Source organism: Coccomyxa subellipsoidea (assembly GCF_000258705.1).
Source record: "Coccomyxa subellipsoidea C-169, whole genome shotgun sequence".
Lineage (NCBI taxonomy): Eukaryota > Viridiplantae > Chlorophyta > Trebouxiophyceae > Coccomyxaceae > Coccomyxa > Coccomyxa subellipsoidea.
The window spans coordinates 1,316,321-1,334,575 of NW_005178030.1; the positions used below are offsets into that span (position 1 = coordinate 1,316,321).

Genomic DNA, 18,255 nt, shown 5'->3' on the forward strand with positions numbered 1-18,255 from the left:
TTCCAGTGCCTGCATGCAGACAGCCGATCGGTGCAATAGCTGTTGCAAGATATTGGCCCAAGTTTGATCATGATTGGAGGCCCTGAAGATGTCAACGCCGGTTCTTAAAAATCTCATCCACCTTAGCACCACCCATGCTGGCATGCATATGCATCTCTCATCCAACAGACCCACAGCTAGCCATCTTGAGAAGATGTCATCTGATGCACTGGTGCATTTGCTGATCTGCACTGTGTGAGGTGCAGCTGTAGGATCCCCTCCTGCCTTCTAGTTCAGCAATGCCATTACTTTATCTCAATGTATGTGCCAGAGTGGATTGATCAAGCCTGCACTGTGTCTGCTCCAGTGTGCGCACTGGCATGCCAGTAATGATCAGTCCCATTATTCTAATGCTTGAGCTAAAGACAAGATTGTTCAAGTGAAGGTCTCTCATTCCTCAACGAATGACCGGTCATCTGGCAGGCATGCCAATTTTTACGCCTGCTTCCCGAAGCTGGACTTGACCTGCGCTTGCCAACTTTTCCACAGCACTTCACAAACAGCGCAAACCCAGCCCACACCATCACCTGCTCCTCTTTTAATCTCATTGCATTTCTTCCTCACTGTCAGCTTCCTCACCCTCACGCTCTGTGTCCTCCACCTGACTGTCCACCTCATCGTCCTCATCAGCGCTTGCATCATCTCCGTCATCGCTGCTGACATCATCCCCGTAGTCATCCTCGTCGCTCGGCCAGCCCTCAGAGATACACTCTACATACAGGTGGCGCCAGCCTGGCGCCGTCAGCTCGCCATCGTCCAGCTCAGCGTTCTGCCCAAAGCCCTCGTCATCGGATGACTCGGGCTCGTACTCATCATAGAGGTACCCAAGCCTTCTGGCACCCCTGCGTCATGGGGTGCAAGTCACAATGCATGGCTCATATCTGAAATTTCTTCGCTGGGATCATGCCCTTTGCAATCATCTTCTTCGGTCCCCAGGCCTTCCTGCTGACCCTTGTCCGGAGGTCGCGTGAAGTATCGCAAGAGCTGCTTTTGGCTTTTAGAGTCCAGAGGTATTCGAGGCTGCGCATGACCCGTAAGTGAAGCAATGTGATACATCGCATGCAGAGTAGCGATGCTTGAAGACAGTCCTGGCTTTGGTGTTATTTGAAATTTTCAAGGACAACAGCATCAAAGGTCAGACAGAACAGCTGGGAGGACTGCAACACACCCGCGAAGGCCCCTTTCAAAGTTCAGCGATGCAAACGCGCGAGAGAGGCCCTCGGCCGCCTGTGCCCCGGGCGGCGCGCGAAGCCAGGCCTTGCCCATGGTGCGACCTGGGTCCTCCAGAGCTACGGATTTGAATTTGAATTCCTCCGCACCCCTCGGCGGCTTTGCCTCTCCCTGGAACCGGCGGTAGGCTCGCTGCACTGGGTGGAAGTAAATCTGCGCGTATGCACAAGCTAAAGATAGGAACAAGTGGTAATGCGCAGCTAATTGCACCGCTCAAGCGCCTCTAAAGCTGCATGGAGGTTTCTTATGCTCTTTCAGCTTTTGCTATCAGCCAAGCAAGCAGAGACGGCCTCAAGCTGAGCTGCTTTGGGGATCCGGGTAAATCATGACCATGGTCTGAGGTCGCAAAAGGCACATGGCATAGAAGAGTGTGCATGAGTCTTCTTGGTGAATCTGGCAAGAAGACGATTGACAGAGTGTTGCTGGTTACATGCAGAGCGGCTTCCTGTGTTCACCTTGCGCAATGCTGGCAGGCTCTCTTCATCCTGCATGCGCCCAAACGCCTTGCTGAAGTACCGCAGGGTGCCCATTTTGGTGGAGGGTCCATACTTGAGATCGGTGCCCAGGCCTTCATTGTGGTCCTGTTTGAACACACCCCATGTCTTGAGACAGCCCATGGTATTCTTTCCCTTAGCTAGGCAGATTAAATTCATCAGATCATTGTGTAAAACACCGAGCTGTTTGCCAAGCATGCAAATAAAGAGACCACTATTGCTGCACATTCTGAGGAAGGTTCCGTCACCACAAAGATGCCAATCGTGGCCAGCTGCGGCAAGTAGTCAAGGCTCCAGACCCTATCTACCAGGGTTGCAGTCTGCAGCGCAGAGGAAGCAAACTCTCAGTGCAGCTTTACGACCATGCATGCCCAGCATATTCTGCCGATTGACTGTAAAAGTACTACAGTCTTACTCTCCCAGCCGCTTAGTAATTCAACGACTGCATGGGGATCTGTGTAAAATAAATATGACTGATTGTACAGTTGATGCATGGAAACAAAGCCGATCCCAAGGAGCCCATAGACATATGGACCAGTCATGCGAGAAGATAATCTCACATGTTCTTCCCAGGCACTGTGGAAGACCAGCTGCAGGTGCTCCAGAGCCGAAGTCCATTCCAGGGATCCCAGCACACGCTCAAATTTCTGCCTCGGCCGCGGCGGCGGCCGGTCAAATGGCTGCCGCTTGATACGCTGCCCCCAGTAAGGGTAAGCATCGGGGTCACTTTGATTTTCTTCATCAAAATCACCCTCAGAAGACTCCCACTCTGACTCATCCTCTGTGGGGCAGCGATCAGGGTCACGGTCTTCTTCGTCTTCGGATTCAAAATCGTCCTCAGGGTCAAAACTTATTATGGACAGCTGCAGCTGTAGCCGCTGCAGCTTCTCTCCGCCGAAAGCAAGAAATGCTCGAAACCATGGCATGTGCTCGGGCTCCAAGAATCCCACTGCCAGGTTCTTTAACATCGGGCACCTGGGCACAGCGTGCACAGCCTCCTAAATGCATTTGAAAGCACTTCCTACAGCATTTTTTGGGCTGGTCATGCTGTCACACTAAACATCTTAAACAGAACTGCAAGGGTTGCGGCTGCCATTGGCAGAAGCAAACGCCGTTCACTGGCTGCAAATGCATGCTGTGCAACAGCGGTGTTGCAAGTCAAAGCTTCTGGCAGGATGCCCTTACCTTATACTGAAACCGGGCATGATACAATTGATTTTGGATGACAAGTGTCTCAAGCTGTGGTAGCTCGGCTTCAGGCTTCCTGATTGACGGTCCAAACTCATCCACCTGCAGCAGGGAAATAAGAAAAATGAGACGGCAACGCCTCACAGGGAATTCTACAGATGGGATGAGCAAAAGAAAGCTCGGCAAATTGGAGTGATCATCTAAGCAGCACAAGAGATTTATCAACCCTTATCATCTTGAAGGAAATGGGCCGCAAAAACAGAATGCAGGGCTGTCTGGTATGTGCTGTGAGCTTACCCAGCCTGATGAGTCACAGCGGCAGTTGACAACATCGAGCACAAGGACTCGCAAGTTCTGGAGTACAGACCACAGCGCATCAAAATTTGGGGGTGCTGTGGCATTGGTGTGGAAATGGCACAGGTACAGCTCCTCCAGATTGCAGCAGTTGTGTAAGAGACCCTTAAGACGGCCGTGGAAGTACTGCTCCTGGTTGTACAGAGCCAGTACTTGCAGGGAAGCCGGCAGAATATACCCGCCCTGTGGACACACAAGCCTGTCAGCTCACGGATGCACCTCAGCCATGCCTGGATCTGCAACCTAGAGGCATCCTGACCGCCAACAGGTGCATCCAGCAAAAGTGGGAATCTGGTGCAGGTGATTTGCATGCGGTGGACGTCATTTGCATGCGGGGGCAGCTTTATCATTGGCAAGGGGACAGGGCAGGGCGTCAGAAGTGAAGTGGTGGTCAGCATGGCACCTTGGGGCACTTGTTGTAGGCGTCAAATGCGCAGTCATCGATCTGCAGCAGGCGCAGGCCGGGCTTGGGAGTCTCAGCCAGGGCGGCCAAGAACGCTGAGGAGAACGGGGTTGGCCGCTCTGCCCCATTCTTCTTGAGGCAACGCCACTGCAGCGTCCTCAGACTTGGCAGTGACTCAGCCACAGCCATGACCAGGCGGCTGTGGTCTCCTGAGGTATCACCGTCTCTCCGGCTTACATACAGTGACTTGAGCTGCGTGCATGCACACAGAGCGCCCTGCGCCATGCACCCACGCCCTAAGTCTCTGAGTTACAACAGTCGCTGTGACAAATTCATGTAGTATAGACATGCATCCATGCATTCAGCCCGTGAGCAGTGGAATGCGGAAAAAGGGTTCTTTGTGGGATGAGAGCGCACACCAGCAGAGGCTGGTACATTTTTGGGTCCCCTGATGATCCATTGGACTTCCTAAGATCAAAGTAGTCGCCCATAGGGATCCCCTTCAGCGTCAGGGTGCGCAGGTTCCCGGCACACAGCTTGATCAAGCCCACCAGGAGCACTAGGACAGGGTGGTTGCCTCCCCGCTCAGCAATGTGCTTCTCGTCAGGGCTCAAGAAAGATAGTGTCAGGTGCTCCACCTACAGATTTGGCAAAATTGTTAATATACAGAGTCCTTCGGCTCCAATCAGGGACTTGCCTTCCTGATTGCAGCACTTTCCGAAAGCGAAAGGCCCACACAATCGGCCACTAACTTGCATCGATCGCACCTTGGGATCAGAATCTTGCTGGTTGCTGACTTTGTCTATTAGGCTGACCAAATGCTGGCGTCCTGTGTCGCCATCGTTCACTTCGATGTCTAGACCAGCCATCGCCCTTGCCGAAGCAAACTGTCAAGGTCAGAGCTACAAAAGGGTCAGAAGAAGTTTTCCATTGCGTAAAGAATGGATCCATCACTGCATAGTCACGCCATTTTGCTGTGGCAGTGAGTTCGTAAGTCCTGATCACCAATTTGCAAAGTGAAAGCCAAGTTGAAAGTGATCTCACAGAATTTGTCTTTTCCTTTCGATCTCTTCGTTTCTGATTGATGTCAACATAGGCCATGGGACGATGATTGCAGCGCAAGAATTGTGGTCGACCATGCCATTGCCAGTCATGACCAAGTTCAATTTCCAAATTACAAGGTGACAGGTGGTGCCCGAAATGGTGCCAAGATCACCTATCAGCAACAAAGTAATTCAGAAAGGACAGCTAAAGTGACAATCACTGCATGGCATCAATCGCCATCCCCGACACCACCTTCCCTCTCACTTTCATCTTCAGTCTCCACATGTGATGCATGGGCTGCAGGCTCGTCCGGCTCATCGCCGCTGATGTCATCCTCGTAGTCATCGTCACAGCTGGACCAGCCGTCGGAGATACACTTTGTGTACAGGCGGCGCCAGCCGGGCGCTGCGAGCTTGCCATCTTCCAGCTCAGCACTCTGCCCAAAGCCCTCGTCATCGGATGACTCCATTGAGTGCTCGCTGTAGAAGTTGTCGAACCTTTGCGCCCTGCACGCCGGAATAAAAATTATTCCTCTTCATTCATTGCTGCAGCACAGGAGGCCTCCTGCAGAACTTATACAAATTACATGCTGTCTTTGTTATGCAGAAGGATCTTCATGTGTACACAAGCATGCAAGAATTGCATCTATAGCCCAGTGGCCGGGACAAAAACACTTGTGGCAAAATGCACGCTGCACACACAAAATGGCACAGTTCCCCAAGGCAAAGTATTCTGAGCATACAAGACGCAGCCAACAAAGCTCTCTGGGCAGGAAATGCAACTGCGAAGGCCGCGTTTCAAGTCTCGAGAGGCAACATCGCTCGACAGGCCGACATCCTTCTGTGTCGTATGATGTATTTTCCGTTGTGACACCAGTGCAGGGATTCCTAAGTAAACAACCGGTTTACACAGATTCCCCTAATCACTGAAGCATGCCGGAGAGGGAACGCGCCTCGCAGGCCCCGCTCAAAGTTGAGTGCGGCGACGGCGCGTGACAGACCGACAGCAGACTGCGCCCCAGGAGCTGCGCGCAGCCAGGACTTGCCCATTGCGCGCCCTGGGTCGGCCAGGACCACTGCCCTGAAGCCTTCTGTGCCGGTCATGGGCTTGACATCCCCATAGAACTCCCGCGAGGCCCGCTGCACTGGGTTGAAGTACACCTGCGCAGATCAGCCAGCAGCACGTGAGACATGTGCAGCTTCTGTTCAGACCTTTGCAAAAGGAAACATCTGCAATGCACTACATTAGCCATTGCACCTGCACGCGGGCTACAGTGCTTCGCCCACGGCGCGAGGTCTGTTGCGGGTCAGGATCAGGATCAGGTTTATAAACGACCACCAAATTGGCAGTTCATCCTCAAAGCTACCAGCAGTATGACTTGCAAGCCTGGTGATGTTGCTGTGGGCCCTGGTGCTGTGCCCTTGAGCAACAGCGCAGAGCTTGCAGTGATGTGTGCTGGGCAAGCGCGGTACATGGAATGCCTCACCTTGCGCAAGGCTGGCAGGCAGCCTAATGTCTGCAGGCGGCCAAAGGCTTTGCAGAAGTATTTGACAGTCCCCAGCTCGGTAGAGGGCCCATAGTACAGGTCAGGGCCGCAGCCCTCATCGTGGTCCTGTCAAGATGCACATGCACATGTAAGGCACTAATTGTACTGCCATCAACCTTTACCTTACAAGTTCAAATTCAAAGGGGGAGCTACACTTGACAACAGGCTGTAGACTACCAGTAGCTGCATAATTGAGATGATGGTTGAGATTACACAAGGCAGAACTCATATGCCATGTTGCAATCTGGTTTTACTGGCATTACTGACACCCCAGGCACAGATGCTCACCATGAAGATGCTGATTGTGGTCAAGTGCGGCAGTGACTCAAAGCTGCTCACATTCTCCACCAAGGTTGCCGCCTGCATGGTTGAAAATAGGATCGTGAAAACAGCGGTCAAGAAGATCGAAACAGGACAGCAGAGTGACATCACCATCCGCAGAGCTTACTAAGGATGACAAGGCACAACGAATTGCACTTGATGAACCTTGAAAATGGAGGTAAAAGCACCAAGGATGCTTGTTTCCAGAATGCGCATTCCATGAGCTGCACTATGCCTACTTGAATAATGAGGTGAAGAGTATGAATATTTTTTGGTGAAGTGATATGCGAAGCTCATGGAGCCTCACATTGTCATGGTCCACCTCCCTGAGGACCAGCTGCAGGTGCTCCAGATATTGCGCGCCCCTGAGCGCATCAAACACCCCTTCCAGCTTCGGGCTGCGGGGCCGGGGCGGCGGCCGGCAGGGGTTACTACCATAGTAGTCGTCCTCATCATCGCTATAGTCATCCTCTTCTTCTGACTCATATTCCTCCTCGGAATGGAAATCGCTGGGAGGGTCATTGTCACGCATGCTCAACTGCAGCTGCAGCGTCTGCAGCTTGCTGCCGCTGTGTGCCAGGAATTTCCTTAGCCAGGGGATGTGCACAGGCTGCAGGAAGCCCAAGGCCAGATGTGTCAGCTCCGGGCACCTGTGCAGGCGCCACCAGTTTCCAGGTCTCGGCCTTGAGGCTGATCTCTCTGCGAATGTGCCTATAGACCGAGCGAGGACATTCTTTGAGCGTCTTGCTCTGCATGTCACGTTATGGGGTGCCCCACTTACAGGCCATCTGAGGCCTCAGGGCGCAGAGGAAGACAGGTGTCCGTGTGCGAGGCATCAAGTAACCAGCCCAGCAGATCGCTGCTCTAGAGCAGTTTTGTGCACGTATTTCACTGCAGTGGCATGCTTGGCTTGGGCAGGAAGGGGGAAGCTTAGGAGGCGCGATGCGCTGCCCCATTTGTAAGGCCAGGAACAAATTGGGATGCTTGAGGGATGCGCACCTGGCTCTGAAGTTGGGCATGACGCAGTTTAGGTTCTGGATGACCAGCGTCTTGAGAAGTGGCAGCTGGGCTTCAGGCTCGCTCGTCTTCTGCAGCTGCGGAGACATATAGAAGAGTGTTGAGCATTAGAAAATCCTTCACCTCTGCTCATTCCAGACTGTCAACTGTGCCACTGAAAGATTGGGCAATGCAGCCTGGCATGGATCTCCCATGGATCTCCTACATGTGACAAACTTGATGTACATGGTGCACAAGTCACTTGATGAAATGATCTGATGGGTATTGCTTTCGTTGCTGTGAAGGGTGTGAAATTTGCTTTTGGCTTGCAATAATTGTCTTTCCAGGCACAGGCCTGATTAAAAAGCGGCCTCCGGACTCGATCATATCTGTATGGGTCATGCATGCAAGGCTGACTGAATAAGGATGACTACTCACCCAGTCAATGAAGTCACAACTGTTGTTGACAACGTCCAGCACGAGCACGCGCAGCTTCTGCAGGGCAGGCCACAATCGCGCAAACTTGGGGGGGTTTACAGACTCCGTGTGGAAATGGCTCAGGTAGACTTCCTCTATGGAGCGGCACTGCCGCATGAGACTGTCCAATCGGCCGCCAAAGTGCGTATCCTTGTTGTAGAGCGCCAGCACTCGCAGAGAAGCCGGCAATACATACCCGCCCTGCAGACACCGGCTGCCAAAAGCCAGGCATGCAGCAAAAGCTAGCCAGAGGCAGGTGCATCAGGTCCGTTCTTTGCTACTAAAATAGAATCTTCCAGATGTCCACGCTTGGGTATTTCAGACAAAGATGATGGCGGGCCGTAAGCAATGACATGCGATAGATTTGCTTGAGGATGTGTGTTATTTGAGTAACATCTTCGGTTCATGTCATCACACTTCTACAAAGCAGATTGAATACCAAGGAGCTGCAGCATCACCTGTCCGCGGTCGCCGTATGGCTGAAATGCGCACTCGTCGATCTGCAGAAGGCGCAGGCCGGGCTTGACAGTCTCAGCCAGGGCGGTCAGGAACGCTGCGGAGAACGGGGTGGGCCTCTCAGCCCCACTCTTCTTCAGGCAGCGCCAGTGCAGCGTCCTCAAATTTGGCAGTGCCTCAGCCACGGCCATGACCAGGCGGCTGTGATCTGTAGTGTGTACACGCTCCCTTCTACTCAGATACAGGGTCCGGAGCTGCGTGCATGCGCACAGCGCCCCCTGCACAGGGGTGCAAATTTTACTTATTGAGCCCGATTTGGGACTACCAAGTTTGAAATTGGACACTTTTCAGGATCACGCCAGGGAGCAGCATCCCAGCAGGCCCCTTGCAACGGTAGAGTGCAAGGTAACATGGCAGTGTTTTCCTTGAATGCATGCATACATGCCAGCATGGACTCAGCATTACATAAACACGTTCTTCCCGTCCATGCATGCAGCAAAGAGCATTGTCACTGTTCCCTCAGTCCATCAACCACGACATAGACAGAGGTCAGGAGAGGGCTCCGCACCAGCAAAGGCTGGAAGACACTCGGGTCCCCTCGTGCCATATTCACTGTTCTGGCAGTAAAATAGTCGTCCATAGGGATTCCCCGGAGCTTCAGGGTGCGCAGGCTGGGTGCACAGACCCTGATCAGCTCCACCAGGCGTGCCAGGAAAGGGTGCCCGCCCTCACAGGCATTTGGCATGCTCGTGGCAGGATACTGCACAGTCAGGTGCTCCACCTGCACGCATGTTGGAACATAACTGTTTCTTATAAACATTCAGGGGTAATATATAATACTTTCATGGCACCTCGAATTGAAATGTGTACGCTCAGGCTAGGTTTGGAATTGGAGCACTCGGTAGGATCCATCAAGCCAACGTGAACTAGCAGCACAACATGTCACATTTTAAAAATGCCAATTTGCAGCAAAGCAATCACCTGAGATCCTTCGGCGTACTTTATCACGACCAGAAACTGCTGATGTGCTGCGTTGGGAGCCTCATTCAGATCAAGTTTCAGGACAGCCATGGCGATGCCGCTGATGTATTGCTGTCTCGATTGATGTAGGTGTGTGATTTCGCTTGTTCTTACTTGAATCAAGCCATACCTGAATTCCACAAGTTTTTCAATGCTAGTGGGTCTTGCTTTGATCTGAAATTGCTGGAAAGGTGCTTCGCCTCAAGGTTGCAAAGGGAATCCTTCTGACATCAAGATCGCTTCAAGACGTCTTCTGAGATTAAAATTGGTACGAAACAGCACATAGAACACAGGGCAAGAAGACAGGATGACAAATTTCCGGGGGTGACGAACTCTTAAATTATGGACTACGGGATATACATGCACATGAAAATTTGGATGCCAAACACTTTTTGGTTTGAGCCCTATACCACTGGGTTGGCTCACCACACATATGCGTTGGTTTCAGCTTTATTTTTGTAGCGTTAGGTGCCAGTGCTGTGCAAGGTGAGGACGCGAGTTTGAGTCGCTGCCGCCGCGTTCCTTTCTTTCCACGTGATGTCTGTGATTGTACAACTGGTTCCAGTAGGCATGAATACGATGTGTGCAGACTGTAGGGCAGTGGGGCAAAGAAACAATATACAATGGGAATTGCCAGCGTCTCACCCCCTCTTTGCACACAATACTCATATCAGGTGGGAAGAACATTAATACCAAAGCCTGACACATTGAAAATACATGCATGCAACAGACTGAGCTGATCAACATCCAAAGATATCACAACACCCAAGACTTGCTTTGACAGAACACACGTGCGAATCTTCATACAGTGGAACAAACTGATGAAGTCACATGGCAGGACATCCCACAAATAGTGATCATCCAAAAAATCTCATCCCACATTTTATCGTTTCGATCAAGGCCATCTGTGGCCTTCTCGTCACAGCCAATGCAGACATGCGAACACAAAGCACACAGAAAAACCATGAACAGATCTTGAATGCTCCAACCTCTGAGTTAATGAAGCCTGTCTCCCTTGCAAAGAATATATATATGAGATTGTAGAGCGGAAAGCAACCTGCAAAAATCCTGGCCCAGACCTTTCGGCCCTTGCAACGCTGGCTGATCGTTAAGGGAAGTCTGCTGGCGCATGTGGTATATATCTCGCAACGCCGAGAGATTTCCCATCCTGCTCAGTGCCACCGGTTGATGCATCCATGTAGCTTGCAGAGCAAAAGCACGCTTAGGTCGCATCCAGCACACGTGGCGAGCTGCACAGATTTACTACGTACTGCCAAGGCCCCAATCAATCTTTGGGGTGATCAATAGCCAAAAAGCTGCCCAACTGAATCCGGCAGAAATAGAGGGGTCACTGCGGCTGTGTTGCTGATCTTCAACTCCCTCTTTGCATTGGGTGCTCTTTACAACACCAGCAGGAAGGGGAGATGTTTTGGCAGAATGCTGTGCGCACTCACCCCAAAGCCACCTCTTTCCGAGGGTGACGGCATCAAAAGCGCATGTGATCTGCCATAGAACTAAGGTGCAGGATTATCTGCACAAGCCGAGTGCGCTCCTAAATTTGTCTCCTTCCTCTCAGATGCCTCTGTGCCTTGGAAATGTTCTCTCCGTTTGAATGTCAAAGCCCCACTGGAGAGGCGATTAATCCTGGGGGTAAATGCTGGGGGTTAGACGTGGTGATTTTGCAGCCACCTCACCCTGCCGGTCATGCGAGTCTGCTGGTGCTGCTGGCTGCTCTGCCTGTGCAGCTGCCTCCTGTGCTCGTGCTCCATGTTGAGCAGCATGTTCAGCACCTGGACACAGCACACATGGCTAGTATCACATGGTCAGCCAAACCGTGGCCACATGCCATAAAGCAGACACCCGAGGCGTCCGCAGGGTCGACAATACTTTGTAGCCCTTTAAAGACATCCAGAAAGACATGCAGCATTTCTGAAAAGCACGCAGTAAAAGAGCTGTGGGCTGGATGCATCCGGAATAGACTCTATACTATGGAAGCAACTGTCTTGAAGGCTTCACCGCCAGCCTTGCTGTATGATTGAGTGAGCAGCTGCTTTCGGCTCTTTGCATCTCGCAAACAATATAACCTGCAATGTTCCTGCAAAGCCGGTCTGCTTGACAAGTGTCAGTGAGGCTGATGCAAGCGCACCTGCAGAAGGAAGTCAGGTTTGGGATGGGTGATGTCATCCAGCATGTCATCCTTTGGCAGCTGCGCCGCCATCGCCTCAAAGTCTATCACCTGGAATCCCAGGCTTTCAGCCACGTGCCTGCACAAGGGAAGCTTCCTCCTCAATCCACTGCAATTCATGATGTTGTATTTTCAATATTCTGGGACCAAAGGACCTGGTAGTTTTTGCTGGCCCCTCTGCCCACCAAAATATCCGGCCTTCAACAAGAGTGCAGAACTTTCTTGGCAAACCCACAGAGAGAGTGTCATTTTCAGGGGTCAGTAATAGTGCACTGCCAGCAAATGATTGAGATTCTGCAGTGGACTCCGTGGTCACATTTGGCAGGAGGTATTACCCTGTTCGAAATATCACAAACATTGATGGGAGCAGGATGCACCCTCACCTGCCAGCTGCGTTGAGCTGTGCAACGTGCTGGTACAGAAATGCGTCGGTCTCCCACTTCTGCGGGTCTTTGGTCTGGACTGGGATATGCTCCGTATGGTACACCAGCAATGTCCCCTCTGGCACACTCTCCTGGCCCCAGCAAAAGAGCACATGTCAACGCAATGCAGCCTTGTATTGGCAGGTTTAAACAGCAGGAGGCCTTACTTTGTGCCAATCCGATTCGGATTTGCAAAAGGGCCAAGACCCACGTACAGATGCGACAGAGCAGGCACGTTGTGCAAAATAAAACGACAATGTTAAGAAGTTTCCCTCCAAGCCTTCCTAGATGAAAGATTGTGGTGTTCTGTTGCACTGAGTGTGGATAGGGAGAAAGAGCAACACATCTCAGAGGACCTTACCCGCAGGTGTATGAGTATGGTGGTGAAGTTCTGCGTCCAGAAGGCCATGAAGTCCTGTGGAAACATCCTGTGCTCCAGGGGCGTCCCCTCAAACTTCTTGCCGCCGTGGAAATACCTGCACCAGTGTGACACGGCAATAAATAAACTATAATAGCGGCGGCGTATTCACCAGGCTGTATGCCAACTGCAGGCACCGCTTGTCCCGTTTGTATGAGGCCACTTTTGATTTGAAGAGTAATCCCTATTTGGTGCTGATCAGGTGTAGCTTTCCCCTCAAAAGCACAATCAATAACAAGGAAGAAATGGAGACGCACAGGCCTGCAATGTCCCAGAAGTTTGACGCTATCATGACCGCATCTGGCGGCGCATCTTCTGCTGCTGTAAACGCCTCAATCCCCTGAATCCCACACAAACTTGCTCACATACATAGATCTTGTCAGCACCGCTCAGAAAGTGCATGTGCAGCTCTCATCACCCATGTGCCATTACGGTATGTGCACAAGCAGCTTCTATGCTGCACCAAAAACCTGAGCTACAGCAGGCAGCTGCAGCAATCGGGCCCAGGTGGTGTCTTTGTCTGCCGCAAGCTGCAGTATCTAAAAGAACAAGATACTGCAAATTCTTGGCACTTGATCCTCAAAATGCCAACCGGATGACTTCTTTCCAATAATCAGCCGCCTTGTCAAACAACATAGTAGCAACTTCTGGAGAGAGCAACACTCTACTTGTTGCCTGCAACGTTGCCCCTAGCTTTGAAGCAGGTTGGCACATCCCTTGGGGGCCCTTGGAAGCTGTCAAAGCCTGTTGGAAGAACTAGAGTGGTCCGCACGTAGGCGCTTGCATAACAAACTCCAAGTCTATATTCTGAGTTATCTGTGAACTTGGTGTTGTTTCGAGCTCCCCAACCCTGTTTTTGCAGCTCGGTACATTGGGGCAGGCCATAACACAACTGTCCCACCTTCTTCTGGTACTCCTCCAAATTGGGCAGAATTACCTGGGGTGATGATTGTACGCAACTGCCAACATGCCTTTGAAGGCAACAGCCGCCCCATTTTTAGCAAAAATCTACAAGAGACCTCATGCGATTGTATATGGAGATCGAGCTGGACAGTAGCTCGTCAATGGTGCTGCTCTCTTGCAACCGCCTCATTTCTCAACGTGCATCTCAGCTGCCTTGGTATCCAGCAGATCAGGGCTAATGACCCCAAGCTGCACTTGACCACCAATCGAAAAGCCAACATAGGGTCATCAAGGGAGCACACCTTGGTGATACTGGGAATGGGAGGGAACACCATGTCCCACCAGTAAGGCCCATCCAGCGAGGCTGAAGAAATGTGCTGCTTCGCCACTGTCAGACTGGCCGTCTGGCATATGCCTGCATGCCAAAATAAGCTTGCTCAGCTGCTTGGTGAAGTAAGACCCGGGGTCTGACAGATATCTACATTCAAGCGACACATGCTGAGCTCAATCCTTCAAGCCCCAATGACATCAGATTTGACTGACAGCCCCCTAAATCAAGTGCGCAGAGCCAGTGCAAGTCTGCATTGCAGCCAGGGCATTGCACATGTGCATTCTTGATGCACGCACAGTTTCTGAGTCTTGCTTAAGTCAAAGGGTTGGGATCCCCTGATCAGGCTGAGATCAGGGTGTGAAGTGATGGAATGTGAGCCACCTGTGAGATTGTGGTGTATCGCGATCCCATCGTCGCTCATATGCTCCAGTCCATGGCCTAGCGCAGCATTACAGAAGCTGCGTGCAATCCTATAGTCTATGGAATCCCCAAAGAGGAGGACCCCAATATGCCGCTGCGCCCCTTCTGACCTGTCCTTTGATCCTCCCGCTGCCTGCAGCAGAGCTGCAGATGTGAGAGCAGCTCAAGGAAAGTCACGTTTAAAATGCTGCGAGGAGGTTGAGTTCAACGTGCCTGTACGCGCTGATTGAGCAATGGCTCCAGTTGGCATTGCGAGTCGAGAACTTGCCAGACGGGCAGATTTTCTGTAAGAAGTTCCGCTACACTGCCTGATGTTGTTTCAAGCTCTTGTTGTTCCACCCAGAGACCCGGCTGGGTTCCAAAATCGCAGCTGACCGTCTCTGCAAACATTCATGAAATTTTCAGCCCTGTTTATACTTGCAAAACCACAATGACACAATCAGCAATTTCAGAAAGGCTCCCCAGAAAGGACCCATCAGTTGTGCTCATGGCCTTCGCAAAAGCGGTATCAAGGTCATGCATTCTGTGATCTAATCTTGAGGAGCCGAATATACCTGCAGCGTTTGCAAATGGCATAGAGGCAATGATGCCCAGAAGAGCTGCCAGGAGGCAGCTTCTCGCCAGGATCGACGCCCGACACAATCGACATCTGATATTTTGCATTTTTCGGGGCACACACTCAAGGATCTGAGAATCAGTCAAGTGGACAGATCATAAGGAAACGATCGTCTGAACTCTGTGAGTGTTGCTGGGCATCATCCGCCAGCGGCGACGGAGCCGTCGGAGCTGGATGCCTCTAAGAACCCCCTTCTGGAAAGTAGCGTCTGCCTTCTGAATTGATGCGATTTCTAATCTAGATCATAGATTGTCGGCTCTAAGTATATGTAAACCAGACACCTCTGAAAGAACACCTGTCCTGAGCGCGATTTCTTGGGTACAGGCCACGAGTCGGAAATCTTGGATCACGTGGGTACCCTCGATCCCCTGATGCCAGATTAGGCGGACAATTTGCATGCAAACCTCATTCCATACAGAAATATTGATTTTACTGGTCAAGATATAGAGCGAGCTGCGCATAATGCTCGCAAAAAGCATCTGTGCGATGAGTGTATTGGCCCTCGGGTGCAGAGCTGTACATTGAGTTGCATTTATGATCATGAGTTCCGCCCGTGCATGGATTAAAACATGCATGCAAACATGTTTGTGCAGTGGTAGGCTTGCAAAAATCAATTGACATGCACGAATAATCACAACGAAGTGCGCCTGACAAATGGAAGCCACATCAGTGCCCATAATGCAGCAGCCTGCCATGAAGGTAGACTTTGCATATGCCAGATCTGTAGACTCTAGACTCTGCTCGGAGCAGTAATGATTGTGTAACCGTTTCCCTGAAACTTTCCCTGAAGCTTGAAGCACCAGTGGCACCACTGTTAATGTACAGTTCTGAATATTTTTCAATGCACTAGTCAATTGAGTCGAACTGAGTCAGTTTGCGAATGGGTCACAATTGGACAGCAGAAAGCATTATGGACGGCCCTCACTTAGCCGCCAGCTCTTCTCCATACCAAGCATATAGTGGCAGCAGACATGAGTCTGCAATGCTGGCAAGCAGCTTCCAGTGACAGCTACACGGCCAGAGAACATCCTGTTATACAGAAGATTGCACGCTGTGCCAGATGCAAATACTCAGATGATTTTTGTTTTATTGGCTTTCAAATCACAGCTGCACATTCTCCACATGCTCCAGGCTACTTCCCTTTCTTGGACTCCGGTTTCCTGGAGTCTCCATTGTGCTTTGAGGATGCAGCGGTGCTCGGAGCCGGTTTAAGCTCAGGCGCCTTCTTAGGCCGGCCAGGCATGGGCACATTAGTAACCGCATGCGCCAGGTAGGCCGGGGGGAATGTGAAATCGAAGTGCCAGCCAAAGAGGTCCACGAGGACCCCGTGGGCGATGAAAAGGGTGGTTATTAGGGCTTTGCCCTCCAGCGGGTTGAGCGTGCCATACACATGCACGATCACCCAGTACAATAGACTCCCCACAAAACCCGACCTCGCCGCGAATGCCGGCTCTGCAATCTCGGCCGGCCCTGCATGCATGCGAACAGGCACGTCATTATTACACGCTCACACTGCCGAAGGCAAGGTGCACCTGCAGACAAGCTGCAGATAAATGCACCCACGAATTTTCCCTTCGACGGAAGACCCCATCAACCGTGGGCATGGTGCTCAGTAGATTACCGCCCCCTGCCAGCCTGGGCTGTATATTTTTCCACAAGTTCCTTGTTTTGCAGCTCAAGGTGCATCTGCATTGGCGGCTCTTCAGTATGCACTGATAGCCATGGCCTGGATGTTCCTATGAGCTGCTGTTTGGTGCTTGCTCATGTGATGGCAAGCCGGTCCCGCTAACTATTGTTGCAGGGAGTCCAATGGAGATCTCTGCTAAATATACACCAATGCTCGGGGGGCTCAGGAAACATGCACGTCAGTGTGCTGAATAACATCCCACGGTGTAGACGGAAAGCCAAGATTGAAAACAGGCGAATGAATGCTTGAACGGCACAGGGTTATAGCCTGCAGGGCCAAAGAATGGCTGGCAGAAATAGGGAAGCACCTTCAAGGGCGCCAAAGCCACTTAGGATGGGGTCAATGGAGAAGCGGCCGCCGCTGCCGGCAATGCTGCCGATGATGAGCGGTGCTGCCAGCACTCCCGGATACAGCTGTGTAGTCAGGTCAATGCGCGAAGCGATCAGCCCTGCCCGGAGCATGTTCAGGCACACCTGTGCAGACACAGAGAGATTGACTTGTCTTGGCAAGGTCTGATGGTCGAGTGTGGAACACCTTTAGTGGGAGATGCCATTTCAGTGGCTTTTTACCAGCTGATGCCTACCTTGCGACAGACAGATGTAAGCCACTATTGTATGCAGGGGCAAGTATTGGTTGAAGGAATGAAGATGCACAGGAAAGATTACAGCTATGTGAAGGAGCAAAAGAGGAAGAGCAGCCTGCAGGTGCATGCAGTTGCATTCCGCAATTTCTGGAAGGAAGGGAAGCAGAATGGGTGCATGTGCTCCCACCTTGGCGCTGGTCCTGAAGGGTGCCAGGGAAAGAATTTTGGCTACATAATTTCCTGGGAAGTAATTGACGAGCCACCAGCAGACGGTCCAAATGACGCCCACTGTGTTGGAGCTCAGAAGAGGGATGGGGGCCCTCTTCGGGTCCTGGATCAGCAGGGCAGTCAGGATTCCACCACCAAATGCCGCCAGCGCCCCAATCTGCCCAGCACAAGCATGACTCAGTCAATTACAAAAGGAAGTTCTCTGTAAATGCTGGATCCGTGACACCACGTTGCGTAGGTATCTCAAATGGACTTGCATCGAGCCCATCACACACTATGCATAGGTAGAAATTTCCAATCTCGCCAGGATTCGAACGTCATTCTCTGCATCTTGATTCGCCAGGACTATTGAAGGGGTTTGGATCATAGAAAGGGATGTGTTAAGGTGGAAACCTAGAAACACTTGTTCAGATCACTTGACAATCACTTACCCAGTAGCTGAGCAGGTATCTGTCCTTGAGCTTGGGAAACCATGATGCGACGATGAGACAGTGTCCAATTAGAAGGTACTCAAATGGAAGGGAGTTGTAGATGTCGCCAAGGTCAGCAAGGGGGGATGTTGAACCCGCCATCAGCTCAGCTGTTGCTGGCACACTCGGAGTACTCTACATCCACAAGTGTGACAAACGAATTTGCAAGAATAGAGTCTGGAAACTACACGGGTCAACAATTGCTGTAATCTCGTTGGCTTTGATACTCGTTGCCAAGCGTAATGCTCATAGATTAGGACCTGCCATTTTAAGTGAGTCCAAATGACTGACCATCTGCATGCAAGTTGCGAATAATTAGGTCAGGGTCGAACCCTGATGCAGCTGCACCCGCTATGATGTACACAACTATGATATTTTCGATACTAAGCACGATCTTGTATAACCTTCTTTCAGTGTATTAGCT

The 18,255-nt window shown here is 51.4% G+C and overlaps 5 protein-coding genes across 5 annotated transcripts; all 5 read right to left on the reverse strand.

Annotated features, from left to right (window-relative positions):
- Positions 1-474: 474 nt before the first annotated feature.
- On the reverse strand, positions 475-4,577 carry COCSUDRAFT_57137 (hypothetical protein; the record flags this gene model as incomplete). Its single annotated transcript, XM_005645716.1, has 10 exons — positions 475-504; positions 641-881; positions 1,208-1,422; positions 1,725-1,850; positions 2,012-2,083; positions 2,351-2,761; positions 3,249-3,488; positions 3,709-3,984; positions 4,128-4,346; positions 4,476-4,577. The coding sequence occupies 10 exons, from the start codon at positions 4,575-4,577 to the stop codon at positions 475-477; spliced, it is 1,932 nt and encodes a 643-aa protein (XP_005645773.1).
- Positions 4,578-4,866: 289 nt separating this feature from the next.
- COCSUDRAFT_54166 (hypothetical protein) lies at positions 4,867-6,275 on the reverse strand. The gene is made up of 3 exons (XM_005645717.1): positions 6,239-6,275; positions 5,705-5,912; positions 4,867-5,258 (listed from the first exon to the last, which is right to left on the reverse strand). Exons 2-3 carry the CDS (start codon positions 5,853-5,855, stop codon positions 4,969-4,971), a joined length of 441 nt encoding a protein of 146 aa, XP_005645774.1. The 5' UTR covers positions 5,856-5,912; positions 6,239-6,275; the 3' UTR covers positions 4,867-4,968.
- A 4,603-nt stretch (positions 6,276-10,878) lies between these two features.
- Positions 10,879-14,248, reverse strand: COCSUDRAFT_67133 (hypothetical protein; the record flags this gene model as incomplete). The annotated part of the gene is made up of 8 exons (XM_005645718.1): positions 10,879-11,358; positions 11,715-11,832; positions 12,137-12,267; positions 12,537-12,651; positions 12,851-12,933; positions 13,495-13,530; positions 13,799-13,911; positions 14,209-14,248. The coding sequence occupies 8 exons, from the start codon at positions 14,246-14,248 to the stop codon at positions 11,233-11,235; spliced, it is 762 nt and encodes a 253-aa protein (XP_005645775.1). The 3' UTR covers positions 10,879-11,232.
- COCSUDRAFT_54167 (hypothetical protein) lies at positions 14,219-15,138 on the reverse strand (the record flags this gene model as incomplete). The annotated part of the gene is made up of 3 exons (XM_005645719.1): positions 14,802-15,138; positions 14,461-14,627; positions 14,219-14,380 (listed from the first exon to the last, which is right to left on the reverse strand). Coding segments are annotated over exons 1-3 (438 nt in total), but the record flags the coding sequence as incomplete, so codon positions are not given.
- Positions 15,139-15,702: 564 nt separating this feature from the next.
- Positions 15,703-18,015, reverse strand: COCSUDRAFT_30355 (hypothetical protein). The gene is made up of 4 exons (XM_005645720.1): positions 17,793-18,015; positions 17,321-17,518; positions 16,858-17,023; positions 15,703-16,333 (listed from the first exon to the last, which is right to left on the reverse strand). Exons 1-4 carry the CDS (start codon positions 17,931-17,933, stop codon positions 15,996-15,998), a joined length of 843 nt encoding a protein of 280 aa, XP_005645777.1. The 5' UTR covers positions 17,934-18,015; the 3' UTR covers positions 15,703-15,995.
- Between the last annotated feature and the right edge of the window lie 240 nt (positions 18,016-18,255).

Bases quoted from the DNA above. Each gene is read 5' to 3' on its own strand.
- COCSUDRAFT_30355 (XM_005645720.1), bottom strand. From the start codon at position 17,933: ATGGCGGGTTCAACATCCCCCCTTGCTGACCTTGGCGACATCTACAAC. The intron at 17,024-17,320 runs GTGGGAGCACAT...GTGTCTGCACAG, and splicing joins CCTTCAGGACCAGCGCCAAG to GTGTGCCTGAACATGCTCCG. The intron at 16,334-16,857 runs GTGCTTCCCTAT...GCATGCATGCAG, and splicing joins TGGCTTTGGCGCCCTTGAAG to GGCCGGCCGAGATTGCAGAG.
- COCSUDRAFT_54166 (XM_005645717.1), bottom strand. From the start codon at position 5,855: ATGACCGGCACAGAAGGCTTCAGGGCAGTGGTCCTGGCCGACCCAGGG. The intron at 5,259-5,704 runs GCGCGTTCCCTC...TCCGGCGTGCAG, and splicing joins CTTTGAGCGGGGCCTGCGAG to GGCGCAAAGGTTCGACAACT.